The following is a 16397-nucleotide window of genomic DNA, read 5'->3' on the forward strand; positions in this document are numbered from 1 at the left end:
TGGGTTAGAGAATTCCAAAGATTCACCACCTCTAAGTGAAGAAATTCTTCCTCATTTCAGTCTTAAATGGCCCACCCGTAATCCTGAGATTATATTCCCTGGTTTTAGACTCACCAGCCAGGGGAAACATCTTGTCTACATCTACCCTGTCACATCTTGTAAGAATTCTGTAAGTTTCAATGAGGTCACCTCTCATTCTTCAAAACTCTGGGGAATACAAACCACTCTCCTCAATCTCTCTTCATAAAACAATCCTGCATTCCAAGGATTAATCTGGTGAATTTCTGTTGCACTCCCTCTATGGCAAGTATATCCTTCCTTAGATTAAGGGACCAAAACTGTGCACAATACTCCAGGTGCAGTCTCACCTTCGGGGAGGTGTTGGTGTAGTGGTATTATTGCTGGCCTAGTAATCCAGAGTAATGCTCTGGGGACCTGGGTTTGAACCCTGCCACAGCAGATGGTGGAATTTGAATTCAATAAAATTCTGGAATTAAAAGTCTAATGATGACCGTGAAACCATTGTAAATTGTTGTAAAAACCCATTTGATTCACTAATGTCCTTTAGCGAAGGAGATCTGCTATCCTTACCTGATATCCTTCTTCCAGCACTCTCATCCCTTTGTGATGAAACCCAGCATACCATCTGTCTTCCTAATTGCTTGCTGCACTGCACGCTAGCTTTTAGTGACTCATGAACAAGGAAGCCCAGGTCCCAATGGGCACCTGCACTTCCCAACCTCGAACCATTTAATAAATATTGCTTTTTTCTACCAAAGTGAATAACTTCACACTTATTCACATTATATTCTGTCATGTTCTAGCCCATTCAATTAGCCTGTCCAAGTCCTCTTGAAGCCTCCTTGCATTCGCCTCACGTTCTCACCAAGTTTGGTTTAATCAGCAAATTTGGAAATATTACAATCAGTCCCCACATCCAAATCATTTACATAGATTGTGAACAGCTGTGGACCTTGCGCTGATCCTTGCAGTACCCCACTGGTAACAGCCTGCCATCCTGGGAATGATTCATTTATTCTGACTCTCTGCTTTGTCTGTTAGCCAATTCTCAATCCATATTAGTATATTTCCCCCAATTCCGTTGTTATGACACAGCGGATGGTAAATGCCGAGCTGCTCAAATCCCAGAGGGAAACTTGAAACAGCTGCCACAACTGTTTGGCAATTTGTATTTTTATTTCAATATGCATGCCTTGAATTCAGCAGTAATAAGTCCACTGAGACTTAGAGGTTTTTTTACAAAACTAAATTAAACATTTATTAATAAATGATTTTAAGCACATACATAGGTCTACAAATTACTACTATGATAACTCCTAAATCCCCTAATTAATCTAGCTCCCAGTTACACCTCCGTTAAGGCAACAGTAAAACAACATAAATTTCAACAGACCCAGGCAAAGCACACAATACCCTGGACAGTGATATTTAAAATGAATTCTCCTAGCTTCAGTTCCTGGAGACAGCGGCTTGGTACATAGAGGCTGGAGGCTTTTCACACTTGTTGGATCTTAGAATGCCTTCTTCCTTACATATAACCTCATCTCCTTTATACATCTCCCTTTTTAATGTAAATCCCATTGTTCCAATTTGTCTTTGCAGCTTTATTTTTTTCCATAATATAAGTGTTAATCAAGGTTGATTTACCTTTCTCTCTGGGTGTTTGTGCCATAGATGAATGTATATCCGTTGTGGACCATGTAGTGTTTCTTTAAATACAAGCCAACACTAAATCAAAAATAGCCTGATCCCTAGTTGGCTCCTCAATGTACTGCTCCAGAAACCCTTCTCATACACACTCCAGGAACTCATCCTATACAGCATTAGCGCTGATTTGGTTAAACAAATCTGTAAATTGAAGTCGCCTATTATTATTGTATTACCCACATTACATGCCTGATTTTTACCGTGCCCAACACTACCACTAGTTTGGTGGCAAATAAACAACTCCCACCAATGTTTGCTGCCCCTTGATATTTCTTAGCTCCACCCAACTGATTCTACATCTTGATCCTTTGATTTACGATCCTCTCTTACCAATGTACTGACCGCATCCCTTATTAAGAGTGCTATCCAACCTCCTTTTCCATTTTGCCTATCCCTTCTAAATGCCAAATATCCTTGGATATTCAGTTCCCAATCTTGGTCACCCTGTAGCCATGTAATGGCAATTAAATTATATCCATTTACCTCAATTTGTACATTCAAATCATCAACCTTTTTGCAAATGCTACATCCATTCAGGTAGAGTGCCTTTAACTCTGCTTTTTCAACTTTTTCTCTATTCCGATCCCATTTGATGCTTGTCTATGTTTCGCCTGTCTTCTATTTTTGCTTTCTACTTTTCTACTTCCCTTTACCAGTTTTGTTTCCCTCAAATCTGAGTTCCCGCTCAGGTTCCCATCCTGATTGGCCCTGCCAATCTAGTTTAAACCCCCCCCAACAGCACTAGCGAATCTGCCTGTGAGAATGTTAGTCCTGGTCCTGCTAAGATGCATCCCGTACAGTTCCCACCTGTCCCAGAACCGGTCCCAATGCCTCAGAAATCTGATGACCACCCTCCTACACCAGTTCTCCAGCCAGGTGCTCAATTGCTCAATTCTCCAGTTTCTATGCTCACTTACACATGGGACTGGAAGTAATCCTGAAATTGATGCTTTAAAGGTCCTGCTTTTCAATTTCCTTCCTAGCTCCCTAAAATCTATTTTCAGGGCCTCACCACCCCTTTCCTACCTAAGTCATTGGTACGGCATGGACCACGGCCTCTGGCTGTTCACCCTCCCCCAGAAAAATTCTCTGCAGTCACTCCGTGACATCCTTGACGCTGGCACAGAGCGGGGGGGGCAACATGCCATCCTGGAGTTATGTCCAAGGCCACAGAAATGCCTGTCTGTTCCCTTAGCTAATAAATCCCCTATCACTACTGCTCTTCCCATCTTCTTCCTCTTCTCCTGTACAGCCGAACCGCCCTTGGTGCCACAAACTTGGCTCTGACTGTACTCCTCCGAGAAACCAATGCCCTCACCAGCATCCAAAACACTATGCGTCTGGTTCTCTTGGGCTGCCTGGCAGACGCCCATTCCCTTTCTACCTCCATGCTCCTACCCTGTCGTGTGACCACCTCTCTGAATGTGCGACCCACGTAGCTCTCAGCCTTGCGGATGCACCACAGTGACTCCTGCCACCGTACAAGATCCGAAACCCGGAGCTCAAGTTTCTGCAGCTGGTGAGACTTCCTGCACATGTGGTCATCTAGGTCACTGGTAGCGTCCATGAATTCCCACATTCTACAGGACACGCATTCAATGTGCCCTGCCATGCCTTAACTTCTCTTACGTTAACTTTATTTTACTTATATTAATTTTATTTTACTTGGCTTTAACTTAATAAACCTTTCAACTATGATAAACCTTAATAGTAATGATAAGCTTGTATTTTGTAAGGAAGAATGAAAGGCAATATAAACAAAATTGTACAATTTGAAAGGAGGTGCAGGTATAGAGAGCCTTGGGGGTTTAAATGGACAAATCTTGGAAGGCGACAGGTGAAGTTGATAAGATTTTAAAAAAAATATGGGACACTAGGCTTGATAAAGGCACAGAATACAAAATCCGTAAAGTTACAGTAAAACTACTTAAATCACTGTTTATGTCTCAATTGGAGTTACATATCTAATCTGGGCACCATACTTTAGGAAAGGTATCAAGACCACGGAGAAAGTGCAGAGATTTACTAGAATGGCACCAGAGATGAGGGACTACAGTTAGGTAATGAGACTAGAGATAATGGAATTATTCTCAGAGCAGAGAATGTGAAGGGGAGATTTAAGAGAGGTGGTCAAAATCATGAGGAGGTTTTGATAGAGTATATAGGAAGAAAAGTTTCCCAATAGCAAGAAGATTGGTAACACATGGATTAACACAGATTTAAGGTAATTGGCAAAGGGACTAAAGGGGAGATAAGGAGATTTTTTTAAAAAATAAGCAGTTGCTGTGATTTGGAGTGCACTGTCTAAAAGAGCGGTGGAAGCAGATTCAATAATAATTTCAAAGAGGAATTGGATAATTAGTCGAAAATGAAAACATTACAAGGCTAAGGGAAAAGAATGGGAATGGGACACGCTATCTAACGCTATCAAAAAGCTGGCACATGCAGGAGGAGCTGAATGGCCTCCATCTATGCAGTACAATTCTATCTTTGCTCTCCAGAGATGTTACTGACCAATTGTTGAGCCCTTCAAAATAATTGGTGTACTGTTATAAAATAAAAATAGTAAATGCTGGATATACCCAGCAGGTCTGACAACGTCCACGCATAGAAAACCAGTTAATTTTTCAGGTTTGTGACCAGATACATTCTCAGCAATCAAGAATCCTTAGCTCTGGAAAAGTCCCAGAGGATTGGAGAATGGCCACTGTAACACCCTTATTCAAAAAGGGAGGGAGACAAAAAAACAGGTAACAATAGGCCAGTTAGCTTAATATCTGTCTTTGGGAAAATGTTGGAGTCTATTATAAAGGATGCAGAGCATTTAGAAATATATAATCTAATCAAGCAGTGTCAGCATTGCTTCATGAAGGGGAAATCATGCCCAACAACTTTATTAGAATTCTTTGAGAAGGTAACAAGCAGAAGATGTAATAAATTTGGATTTCCAAAAGGCGTTTGATAAGGTACCGCACACAAGGCTACTTAATATGATAAGAGCCCATTAGCTGGGGGTAGTATATTAGCATGGATAGAGGATTGGCTAATTAATAGAAGACAGAGAGTTGGCTAAGTGGGCATTTTCAGGATGACAACCTGTAACTAGTGGAATGCCACAGGGATCGGTGCTGGGGCCTCAATTATTTACAATATATATTAATGACTTGGATGAGGGATGTGAATGTACTATCGCCAAGTTTGCAGATGACACAAAAATAGGTGGGAAGGCAAGTGGTGAGGATGACACAAAGAGTCTACAGAGGGATATAGACAGGTTAAGTGAGTGGGCAATAACTTGGCAGATGGAATATAATGTGGGAAAATGTGAGGTTATGCATTTTGGCAGGAAAAATAGAGGAGCTGAATATTATTTACACGGAGAAAGACTGCAGAAAGCTATAGCACAGAGGGGCTTGGAAGTCCTCGTGCATGAATCCCAAAAAGCTAACATACAAGTTCCACAGGTAATAGGGAAGGCAAATGGAATGTTGGCCTTTATTTCAAAGGGAATGGAGTATAAAAATAGGGAAGCCTTGCTAAAACTATACAAGGCACTAGTTAGACCACACCTAGAATACTGTGAACAATTTTGGTCCCCTTATCTAAGGAAAGATATGTTGGCATTGGAGGCAATCCAGGGAACGTTCACTAGGTTGATCCCGAGTATGGAGGGATTTTCTTATGAGGAGGGGTTGAGTAGGTTGGGCCTGTACTCATTGGAATTTAGAAGAATGAGAGGCGACCTTATTGAAACATATAAGATTCTTAGGGGGCTTGACAGGGTAGATGCTGTTTCCCCTTGTGGGAGAGTCTAGGACCAGAGGGCATAATCTCACAGTAGGGGGAGCGTCCATTTAAAACAGAGATGAGGAGGAATTTCTTCTCTCAGAGGGTAATCAATCTGTGAATTCTTTACCACAGAGGGCTGTAGAGGCTGGGTCGTTAAGTATATTCAAGGCTGAGATAGACAGATTTTTAATCAGTAACAGAATCAAGGATTATGGGGAAAAGGTAGGAAAGTGGAGTTGAGGATTAGCAGATCAGCCACGATCTCATTGAATGGCGGAGCAGATTTGATGGGCCGAATGGCCTACTTCTGCTCCTATGTCTTATGGTCTTGGGCAAATTCTTAGTTTAAAGGGATTGGTAGTCTGGCCAGCAGTGTCAATTAAAGAGGTCAGTGTCCTGGCCACCAAGGCTCTCCATTTAACAATGGGCATTAAGGCTCTCCATTCAAGAAGAGGTCAGTGCCCTGGGCATTAGGCTCTCTGTTTAAGTAGTAGTCAGTGCCCTGGGCATTTTTAAGAAGTGGTTAGTGCCATGCACGTTAGAATCTCTATTTAAGAAGTGGTCAGTGCCCAGGGCATTAACCATAGAAACGTTACGGCACAGAGGCCATTCAGCCGATCATGACTTGCGCCAGACAAAAAAAAGAGAAAAATGAACTAGAAACATAGAAACAGGAGTAGGCCATTCGGCCCTTTGAGCCTGCTCCACTGTTTAATATGTTCATGGCTGATCCTCTATCTCGACACCATACTGCCACTCTCTCCCCATACCTTTGATGCCTTTAGAGTCTAGAAATCTAATTCCTTCTTAAAGATATTCAGTGGCTTGGCCTCCACAGCCTTCTGTGGTAGAGAATTCCATCAGCTCACCACCATCTGATTGAAGAAGTTTCTCCTCATCTCAGCCCTAAATGGTCTACCCCGTATCCTGAGAAGGTGACCCCTTGTTCTAGACCGCCCAGCCAGAGAAAATATCATACCTGCATCCAGTCTGTCCATCCCTGTCAGAATTTTAAATGTTTCAATAAGGTCTCCTCTCATTCTTCAAAACTCCAGTGAGTACAGGCCTAATTGGTCCAACCTCTCCTCATACGACAATCCTGCCATCCCAGGAATCAGTCTGGTGAACCTTCGCTGTACTCCCTTTATGGCAAGTATATCCTTTTTTAGGTAAGGAGACCAAAACTGCACAGAATACTCCAGGTGTGGTCTCACCAAGACCCTGCACAGCTGCAGAAAGACATCCTTGCTCCTGCACTCAAGTCCTCTTGCAATGAAGGCCAACATACCATTTGCCTTCTTAACTGCCTGCTGCACCTGCATGCTTGCTTTCAGTGATTGATGTACAAGGTCACCCAGGTCCCTTTATACATCAACATTTCTCAATCTACCACCATTTAAATAATACTCTGCCATTCTGCTTTTCCTACCAAAGTGGATATCTTCACAATTATCCACATTATACAGCATCTGCCATGTATTTGTCCACTCACTCAACTTGTATAAATCACCTTGAGCCGCTTAACATCCTCCTCACCACTCACATTCCCACCTAGTTTTGTGTCGTCAGCAAACTTAGAAATATTACATTTGGTTCCCTCATCCAAATCATTGGTATATAATGTGAATAGCTGGGGCCCAAGCACATATCGCTGTGATACCCTACTAGTCACTGCCTGCCATTATGAAAAAGACCCATTTATTCCTGCTCTTTATTTCCTGTCTGCTAACCAACTCTCAATCCATGCCAATATATTACCCCCGGTCCCCTGTGCTTTAATTTTGCACAATAACTTATGTGGGACTTTATCAAAAGCTTTCTGAAAATCCAAATACACCACATCTACTGGTTCTCTCTTATCTATTCTGCTAGTTACATCCTCAAAAAACTCCAGTAGGTTTGTCAAATATGGTATTCCTTTCATGAATCCATGTTAACTTTGTCTAATACCGTTGATATTTTCTAAGTGTGCCCTGTTAGTACACCCTTTATCATAGACATTTTCCACAGACATAGACATAGCATTTTCCCCACGACTGACGTTAGGCTAACTGGTCTGTAATTCCCTGTTTTTACCCTCCCTCCCTTTTTAAAATTGTGGGGTCACATTTGCCACCCTCCTATCTGCCGGGACAGTTCCAGAATCTACAGAATTTTGGAAGATGACAGCCAACACATCCACTATTTCCATGATCATCTCCTTTAGTACCCTGTGATGTAGATTATCAGGCCTTAGGGATTTATCGGCTCTCAGTCCCATTAATTTCTCCAGCACTGTTTTTTTAGTATTACTAATTTCCTTCCATTCCTCCTTCTCAATAGACCCTTGATTCCCTAGCAGTTCTGGGGAGTTATTTGTATCTTCCTCCGTGAAGACACAACTAAAGGAGTTGTTTAATTGCTCTGCAATCTCCTTTCTTCTCTATTATAAATTCTCCCGTTCTGGACTGTCAGGGACCTACATTTGTGTTCACAAATCTTTTTCTTCTTACATACTTATAGAAGCTTTTACAGTCTTCTTTTATGTTTCTTGCCACTCATTTTAATCCCACTTTCCAGCACCCAGTCCGTAGCCTTGCAGGTTACAGCACATCAGGTGCAAATCCAGGTACCATTTTAAAAGAGCTGGGCATTTCAGCCTCAGCCACCACTTCAGGCAGTGAATCCAGACGCCCATCACCCTCTGGGTGAAAATGTTTTTCCCCTTCCCCTTTCTGAGCCTTCTAAAAATCACCTTAAATCTATGCCCCATGGTAACTGACCCATCAGCTAGGGGAAACAGGTCTTTCCTATCTAGGCCCCAAATAATTGTATTCACCTAAATTACATCACCCCTCAGCCTCCTCTGTTCTACGGGAAACAACCCTAGTGTATCTAATCTTTCCTCATAGTTGCAATTTTCAAGCCCTGACATTCTTGTAAGTTTCCTCTGTACTCTCTCCAGGGCAATTGTACGAACGTACAACCATGTAGTTACAATTAGCAGGCCACTCCACTAGCAGGTACACCACTCCCACAAGTGACTTTTTGCCTTAATCGTTTCTCATCTCAACCCAAACAACTTCAACATTCTGGTTTCCTGAAATTAAGTCATCCTGTCTAATGTGCTAATACCATCATTTATTAATACAGCCACCCCTCCACCTTTTCCTAGCTTCCTGTCCTTCCTAAATGTCACATATCCTTTGACATTCAGGTCCCAATCTATGTCATGCTGCAGCCATGTCTCTGTAATGGCCATCAGATCGCACTTATTTATTTCAATTAGCGCTATCAGTTCATCTGTTTTGTTTCGAATGCTACATGCATTTAGATACAGAGCCTTTAATTTTGTTCTTTTATTATTTGTGTAAAGTCTGGCTTTATCTTCTGATTTCCTCCTACATTTGTACTCTCTGTCCCTTCCTGTAAAGTTCTGTTTATCATTTTCCATTTTAGTACCTTTCTCTCTTGCCCTGTCTCTACTCTTTGGTTTACCACATCTTCCCAAATTTGATCTCTTGGCCCCACTATTTAGTTTAAAGCCGTCTCTACTTCCCTAGTTGTGCGGCTTGCTAGAACACCAGCCCCAGCACGGGTGTAGTCGTCCCAACAGTACAGCCCCCACTTTCTCCAGCACTAGTGCCAGCGCCCCACAAATTGGAACCCACTTCTCCCACACCAGTCTTTGAGCTGTGCATTCATCTCTCTAACTTTATTTGCCCTATGCCAATTTGCACGTAGTTCAGGTAATAATCAGAGATTATTACATTTGAGGTTTTGCTTCTTAATTTGGTGTCTTGTTCCTCTTACAGCCTATGCAAAACCTCTTTCGTTGTCCTACCAAGTTGTTGGTACCTACATGGGCCACAACAACTGCATCCTCCCACTTCCGCTGCAAGTTCCTCTGCAGCCCTGAGCAAATGTCCCAAACCCTGGCAGGTAACACAGCATGCGGAATCTCGCTCTTTGCAACAGAGAGCAGTGTCAATCCCCCTCACTATACAGTCCCCTACTACCATGACATTACTTTTTGCTCCCCCCACTTGAATGGCTTCCTGTACCACAGTGCTATGGTCTGTCAGCTCATCCATCCTGCAGCCCCCAGTCTTATCCAAACAAGCTGAGAGGACCTCAAACCTGTTGGACAATTGCAAAGACTGACACTTCTGGCCTCTGGGTCCCCTTACCTGCCTCACTCACAGTCACAGCTTCCTTTCCCTTCCAAATCAGAAGATCCTATCCTAAAGGATGTGACTGCCTCCTGGTACAAAGTGTCCAGCTAACTCTCCCCCTCCCTGATATGACACAGTGTCCGCAGCTCGGCCTCCAGCTCAATGACTCTGAGCCGAAGCTCAAGGCACATACACTTACTGCAGACGTGTTTGCTCTGGATCACACAGGCATCCAAGAGTTCCCATATGCTGCAACCATGAAACATGCCATCTTTATGTGCTTTAATTAATCACTTAATTATTTTATTCAATTATTTATTTTCTTTTATGTATTTTTTAAATCTGACCACAAATTCCTTTTGAGCCTTAGGAATAGAATAGACTTATCCACTTACCAGATATTTACCAAATAGCTAGCTTCTTTCCCTGTAGCACAGCAAGAACCAGGGCAAAAGAAAATAGATAAAAACAATCCCCCGGCTCACCAAACTCTCACACTCCGTTAAACTCGCACTTCATGCTGGTCACACTGAGAATGTTTGAATTTATGTGTTCTGAAACAAAAGGAGTGAGCCCTGGTACAGAACACACCAATTTGAGCTAGTTTCCTTAATTAACTATTTCAGCTGCTGCCAATAGATAGCTTCTATATGTTTAGGCCCTTGGATGAGAGTTAAAATTTAAAGGGCACTTGCAGTTAAATGTTAAATATATACAATATAAGATTTTCAGATGGAGATTTAAGATTCCTTCAACCCACCAATACTCTCACACTCTTATGTCCTTCTTGTAATGTGGTGACCAGAACTGTACACAAAATTCCAGCTGTGGCCTAACCAGCGTTTTATACCGCTCCATCATTACATCCCTGCTTTTGTATGCAATGCCTCGTCCAATAAAGGAAAACATTCCATATGCTTTCTTTATCACCTTATCCACCTGTCCTGCCACCTTCAGGGACCTGTGGACATGCACTCCAAGGTCTTTCACTTCCTCTACCCCTCTCAATATCATCCCGATTATTGTGTACTCCCTTGCTTTGTTTGCTCTTTCCAAATGCATTACCTCACACTTCTCCAAATTGAATTCCATTTGCCACTTTTCCATCCACTCAACCAAACCATTGATATCATTCTGGAGTCGACAGCTATCCCCTTCCTTATCAACTGCATGGCCAATTTTTGTGTCATCTACAAATTTCCCAATCATGCCTCCCACATTTAGCCCAAATCATTAATATTTACAACAAACAGCAAGGGCCCCAACACTGAGCCCTGTGGAATGCCACTGGAAACCGCTTTCTATTCTCAAAAACATCCATCGACCATTACCCTTTGTTTCCTGTTGCTGAGCCAATTTTGGATCCAACTCGCTACATTTCCCTGTATCCCATGGGATTTCATTCTTTTGACCAGTCTGACATGTAGCTCCTTGTCAAATGCCTTAATAAAATCCATGTAGACAACATCCACTGCACTACCCTCATCAATCCTCCTTGTTACTTCCTCAAAAAATTCAATTAAGTTACTAAGACACGGTCTCCCCAACAAAACCATGCTGACTATCCTTGATCAATCCGTGCCTAAGTAACAGTTTATCCTTTCTCTCAGAATTGATTCCAATAATTTGCCCACCAGCGGTCAGACTGACCAGTCAATGATTATTTGGCCAATCCCTCACACATTTTTAAATAATGATACAACATACACCGACCTCCAATATTCTGGTACCTCGGCTGTATCTAGTAAAGATTGGATAATGATCCTCAGAGCATCTTCTATTTCCTCCCTGGCTTCCTTCAATAGCCTGGAACACAATCCATCTGGCTCCGGTGATTTATCCACCTTCAAGGATGTCAGGCCCTCCAGGACTTCTCTCAATATGCTTATGTATCTAAAATTTCACATTCCTCCTCTTTAACTAAAATGCCTGCATCATCCCTATCCTTAGTGATTCAAATACTCATTGAAAACCCTGCTCATATCTTCTGCATCAATGCATAAGTTACCATCTACATCTCTCATAGGCTCTACTCTTTCCTTAGTTATTCGCTTGCTCTTAATGTACTGGTAAAACACTTTGGGTTTTCTTTGATTTTACCAGCCAATATTTTTGCATATCCTCTCTTTGCTTTCCTAATTTCCTTTTTTACTTCTCATATTCCTCTAGGCTTTCCACAGTATTAAGCTTTTTGTGACTGTCATAAGCTTTTGTTTTCTGCTTTATCTTACCCTGTATGCTTCTGGATAACCAGCGGGCTCTAGATTTGGCAGTACCACCTTTTTTCTTTGTGGTCCATGTCTACACTGTACCTATAGAATCTCATTTTCAATACCTCCCACTGATTAGACACTGTTTTCCTTTCTAGTACCTGAATGCAGTCCACTTTCACCAGTTCACCTCTCAGCTTTGAAAAATTTATCTTCCCCCAATTTAGAGCTTTTAATCCTGTTCCATTTTTGTCCCTTTCCATAATAATGCTAAATCTAACTGTATTATGGTTGCTATCTCCAAAATGGTCCCCTGCTGCTACTTCATCCACATGCCCAGCTTCATTTCTTAATTCTAAGTCTAGAATTGCACCCCATTTCGTTGGGCTTGTTACGTGCTGGCTAAAAAAGTTCTCTTGAATGCTTAGGCCACAGAAATGCCTGTCTGTTCCTCTAAGTAACAAATCCCCTATCACAATTGCTCTTCCTTTCTTCTTCCCCTCCTGTACAGCAGAGTTGCCTGTGGCACCATAAACTAGGCTCTGACTGCACTCCTCTGAGGAACCAAGGTCCTCACCAGTATCAAAAACCGATTGACTAGCAGGACCCCAGGGGACTCCTGCATTACCTGCATAGTTCTCAAGGACTGCCTGGTGGTCACCCATTCCCTTCCTGCCTCCAGGCACCTAAGCTGTGGTGTGACCACCTCTCTGAATGCGCTATGATACTAATATAATGATGCTGTCAGCACAGTGGATACATATGAACATAGGCACAAACACACGCCACAGTGACTCTAGCCGCCGAACAAGTTTCTGCAGTCGGTGACACTTCCTGCACGTGGTCATCTAGGTCACCAGTAGTGTCCAGGACTTCCCACATATTACATTAGGCTCTCCATTTAAGACGTGGTCAATGCCTTAGACAGTAGGATCTTTACTTAAGAAGCGGTCAGTGCCCTGGACACAAAGCTCTCCATTTAAGAAGTGGTCAGTGCCCTGGACATTAAGCTTGCCAGTTAAGAAGTGGTCAGTGCCCTGGACATTAAGCTTGCCAGTTAAGAAGTGGTCAGTGCCCTGGATGTTAAGCTTGCCAGTTAAGAAGTGGTCAGTGCCCTGGACATTTTTAAGAAGAGGTAAGTGCCCTGGACATTAGAATCTCTATTTAAGAAGAAGTAAATGCCCTAGACATTAGAATCTCTAGTCAAGAAGCGGTCGGTGCCCTGGACATTAGAATCTCCATTTAAGAAGAGGTCAGTGCCCTGGATTAGGCTCTCAGATGAAGTAAATTATCAGCGGCCTGTGGCAACTGTCGGCGAGCTTTAGTCAGCGCAGGACACTGATAAAGCTCGAGCTGGGTAAGAGGTTCGGAGCCCAAAATGAAGGAGGAGAAACAAAGAGAGAAGTGCAGCCAGGCTGAGACTCACCATTTCCACCGTTGAAGATCAGGCTCCAACTGCCCTCTGAATCCCCTTTCCCCACCCCGAGCAGACACGTCACAGAACACCCCGCACCGTCACTAAGGAAACCGATCACCAGGCCGGCCATCTTTGTGCGGGGCGACATGGAGACAAAGCCCGGCTGTAACTCAGATCTTGTCCTGAGGGAGAGATGACTTTTTGTTTGATATTGTGTAAGGAGAGGTATTATTCAGTAAAGGGGTACAATTCTAAAGCGGGTGCCACAACAGAGGGATCGAGAGTATATATATGTGCACGAATCATTGATGGTACAGGATTTGGGTTCCTCCTTAAGGCATTGGGATCCTAGGCTTATAAATAGGGGCAATAAGTCCACGAACAAGGAAACTATGATCAACTTTGTCTCAAACGCTGGTTCGGCCTCAACTGGATTATTGTATCCGGTTCAGGGCACCACACTTTAGGAAGGATGTGAGGCTGAGGGACAGACTAATTTCCACGAAAAATTAAAGGGACGATGCAACGATGCAAACCTGCAGGAGCTGTGGGGGGTGCTTTGCCAGAGCTGTGAGAGCAGGGGTTATGGAGCTATTCAGGCCACCGGACCAGAAGTTCAAAGGGACGAGCGCGGCAAAGCCCGAACATTGCAAATACGGGAAAAACGCTGCCCCGGGCCTCAAACAACCCAGGACATGGGACAGCCTGCCAATTGTGTGGGATGATGCCATAAATTCCGGGACAGTTGATCACCCTGCTGAGAGGGTGCAGGAAAGTTTCACGAGACTGGTTCCAGAAGATGAGGGAGACTGGTTCCAGAATGATGAGGAACTTCAGTGCAAGCCAAGGTTAGATTGGAAAAGCTAGGGCTGTTCTCCATAAAACAGAGGAGCAGAAATTAGGCCATTCAGCCCTTCGAGTCTGCCCCGCCATTCAATCATGGCTGATAAGTTTCTCAACCCCATTCTCCCACCTTCTCCCCGTAACCTTTGATCCCCTTACCAATCAAGAACCTATCATCTCCTTGGAGAAGAGAAGGTTATGACAAGATTTAATAGAAATGCTCAAGTTGTGAGCCAGGAGGAAACCGTTCCCACTGGCGGAAAGATCTAGAACCGGAGGACACTGACAGTGATTCTCAAAAGAACCAGAAGTGACACGAGGAAAAACTTTTTTACACTGTGAGTGGTTAGGATCTGGAATGTACTGCCTGGGAGGTAGAGGCAGATTCAATCAAGGCCTTCAAAAGAGAATTGAATAATTATCTGAAAAGAAAAAAATATGCTGGGCTGTAGGGAAAAGATTGGGGAGTGGGACTAGGTGTGTTGCTCTTGCAGAGAGCTGGTAAAGAAACAATGGGCTTAATGGCCTCCTGTGCTATTACCATTCTATGATTCTAATTGTAGGTTAGGTAGCAAGCAGTTAATACTGCTGATGTTTTATAATAAATCATAATGGCACAGTAGGATTAGGGTATGGTATATAGTGGTAATGTTACTGGACTATCAATCTAAAGGCATGGACTAATGCTCTAAAGATGTGAGTTCAAATTCTACCATAGTAGCTGATAGAATTTGAATTTAATTAATCTGGAACAAAGTCCTAGATTCATTAATGATGATCATGAAAAACTACTGGATTGTCATAAAGCCCTACCTGGTTCACTAATGTCCTTTTAGGGAAAGAAATCTACTGTCCTTACCAGGCCCACAGCAATGTGGTTTACTCCATCCCGCATCCGCCTCCCTCCCCCACCGACCAAAGCAAAGGTCGTGCCATTATGCCCTGCTGGAGGTGAGATTTCTCGGCTACCCAACTCAGGAGTGAAAATTTGGGCCGAATTGTCAGATAAAGTAGAGCTGGAAACCTTAGATTTACCTTTACTGTAACAACAACTCGGATTTTTTCGTAAAATTGCACCGAGTCCGCAGCTTAGAACCAGGACATTCAGCCCAAATGGTCTACGCTGGCTTTTATGTGCCACCCGAACCTTCTCCCACCCCTCTACATCTAATCATACCAGCATTTATAACAATAATAATAATAATAGTTTTTGTCTGTTCACACTTTTCTGTTGGTCAGTGGGTTAATTTGGTGGTTAAAGCCTGGCGCAAATCGAAGCACGAGGGACGCATGGAGGCCAGGATTGTGTGAGGCATGTATCAATTCGAAAGTCACAGAGAACAGCTAAATTCACAGTTTCACATTATCTTTTCAGTGCAGAAAGAGACCATTCTTTCTTTTCAGGTAGCAATCCAATTTCCTTTTGAATACCGCAATCGAACCTGCCTCCACCATCCTTTCAGGAAGTTTGTCCCAGATTCCAACCACCCTCTGGGTGAAAAAAAAAATCCTCACATCACATTTACTCCTTTTGCCAATTATTTTGATTTGTGCCCTTTAGGTCTTGATGTTCTCTTGAGTGGGAACGGTTTCTCACTATTTACCCTGTCCTTACTCCTCAAGATCTTGAATACCTCTGTCAAGTCTTCTCTCAGCCTTCTTTTCTCCAAGATAAAGAGTCCCAACCTCTCCAATCTATCCTCGTAGCTACATTTCTTTATCCCTGGAATCATTCTTGTGAACCTCCTCTGCACTCTCTCCAAAGCCCCTTCACCTTCCTCAAGTATGGCACCCAGAAGTGGACGCAGTACTCCAGATGAGGCCTAAGTGTCTTATACAAGTTCAACATGACCTCCTTACTCTCTCACACAATGCCCCTATTAACAAAGCCTAAGATACCATAAGCTTTATTAACTGCTCTCTCAACATGCCCTGCCATCTCCAACGACCTATGTACGCACACACTAAGGTCACTCTGTTCCTGCTCCTCCTTTAGAGGCTCTCCCTTTATTTTATACTCTCACCATATTTTTCCTGCCAAAATGAATCACCTCACACTTCTCTGCATTGAACTTCATCTGTCCCTTGTCTGCCCATTCCACCAACATGTTTATGTCCTTTTGAAGTTCAAGACTATCTTCATCACAGTTGCCAATGTTTCCAATCTCGTATCATCTGTAAGTTTTGAAATCATGCCCTGCACACCACATTCTAGGTCATGAATATATATCAGGAAGAGCAAGGGTCCAAACATTG

The 16397-nt window shown here is 43.0% G+C and overlaps 1 protein-coding gene across 1 annotated transcript in view; it reads right to left on the minus strand.

Moving 5' to 3' along the window:
- The window catches only part of LOC144692995 (ufm1-specific protease 2-like), an 87105-nt gene extending 73380 nt beyond the window's left edge, over positions 1 to 13725 (minus strand). Inside the window, exon 1 of the mRNA XM_078562232.1 lies at positions 13308 to 13725. Within this exon, the coding sequence (XP_078418358.1) occupies positions 13308 to 13310 (3 nt within the window). The 5' untranslated portion in view covers positions 13311 to 13725. The remainder of the gene's footprint in view (positions 1 to 13307) is intronic.
- Positions 13726 to 16397: the final 2672 nt, after the last annotated feature.

The sequence above is a fragment of the Cetorhinus maximus genome, chromosome 2, assembly GCF_964194155.1.
Source record: "Cetorhinus maximus chromosome 2, sCetMax3.hap1.1, whole genome shotgun sequence".
Classification (NCBI taxonomy): domain Eukaryota; kingdom Metazoa; phylum Chordata; class Chondrichthyes; order Lamniformes; family Cetorhinidae; genus Cetorhinus; species Cetorhinus maximus.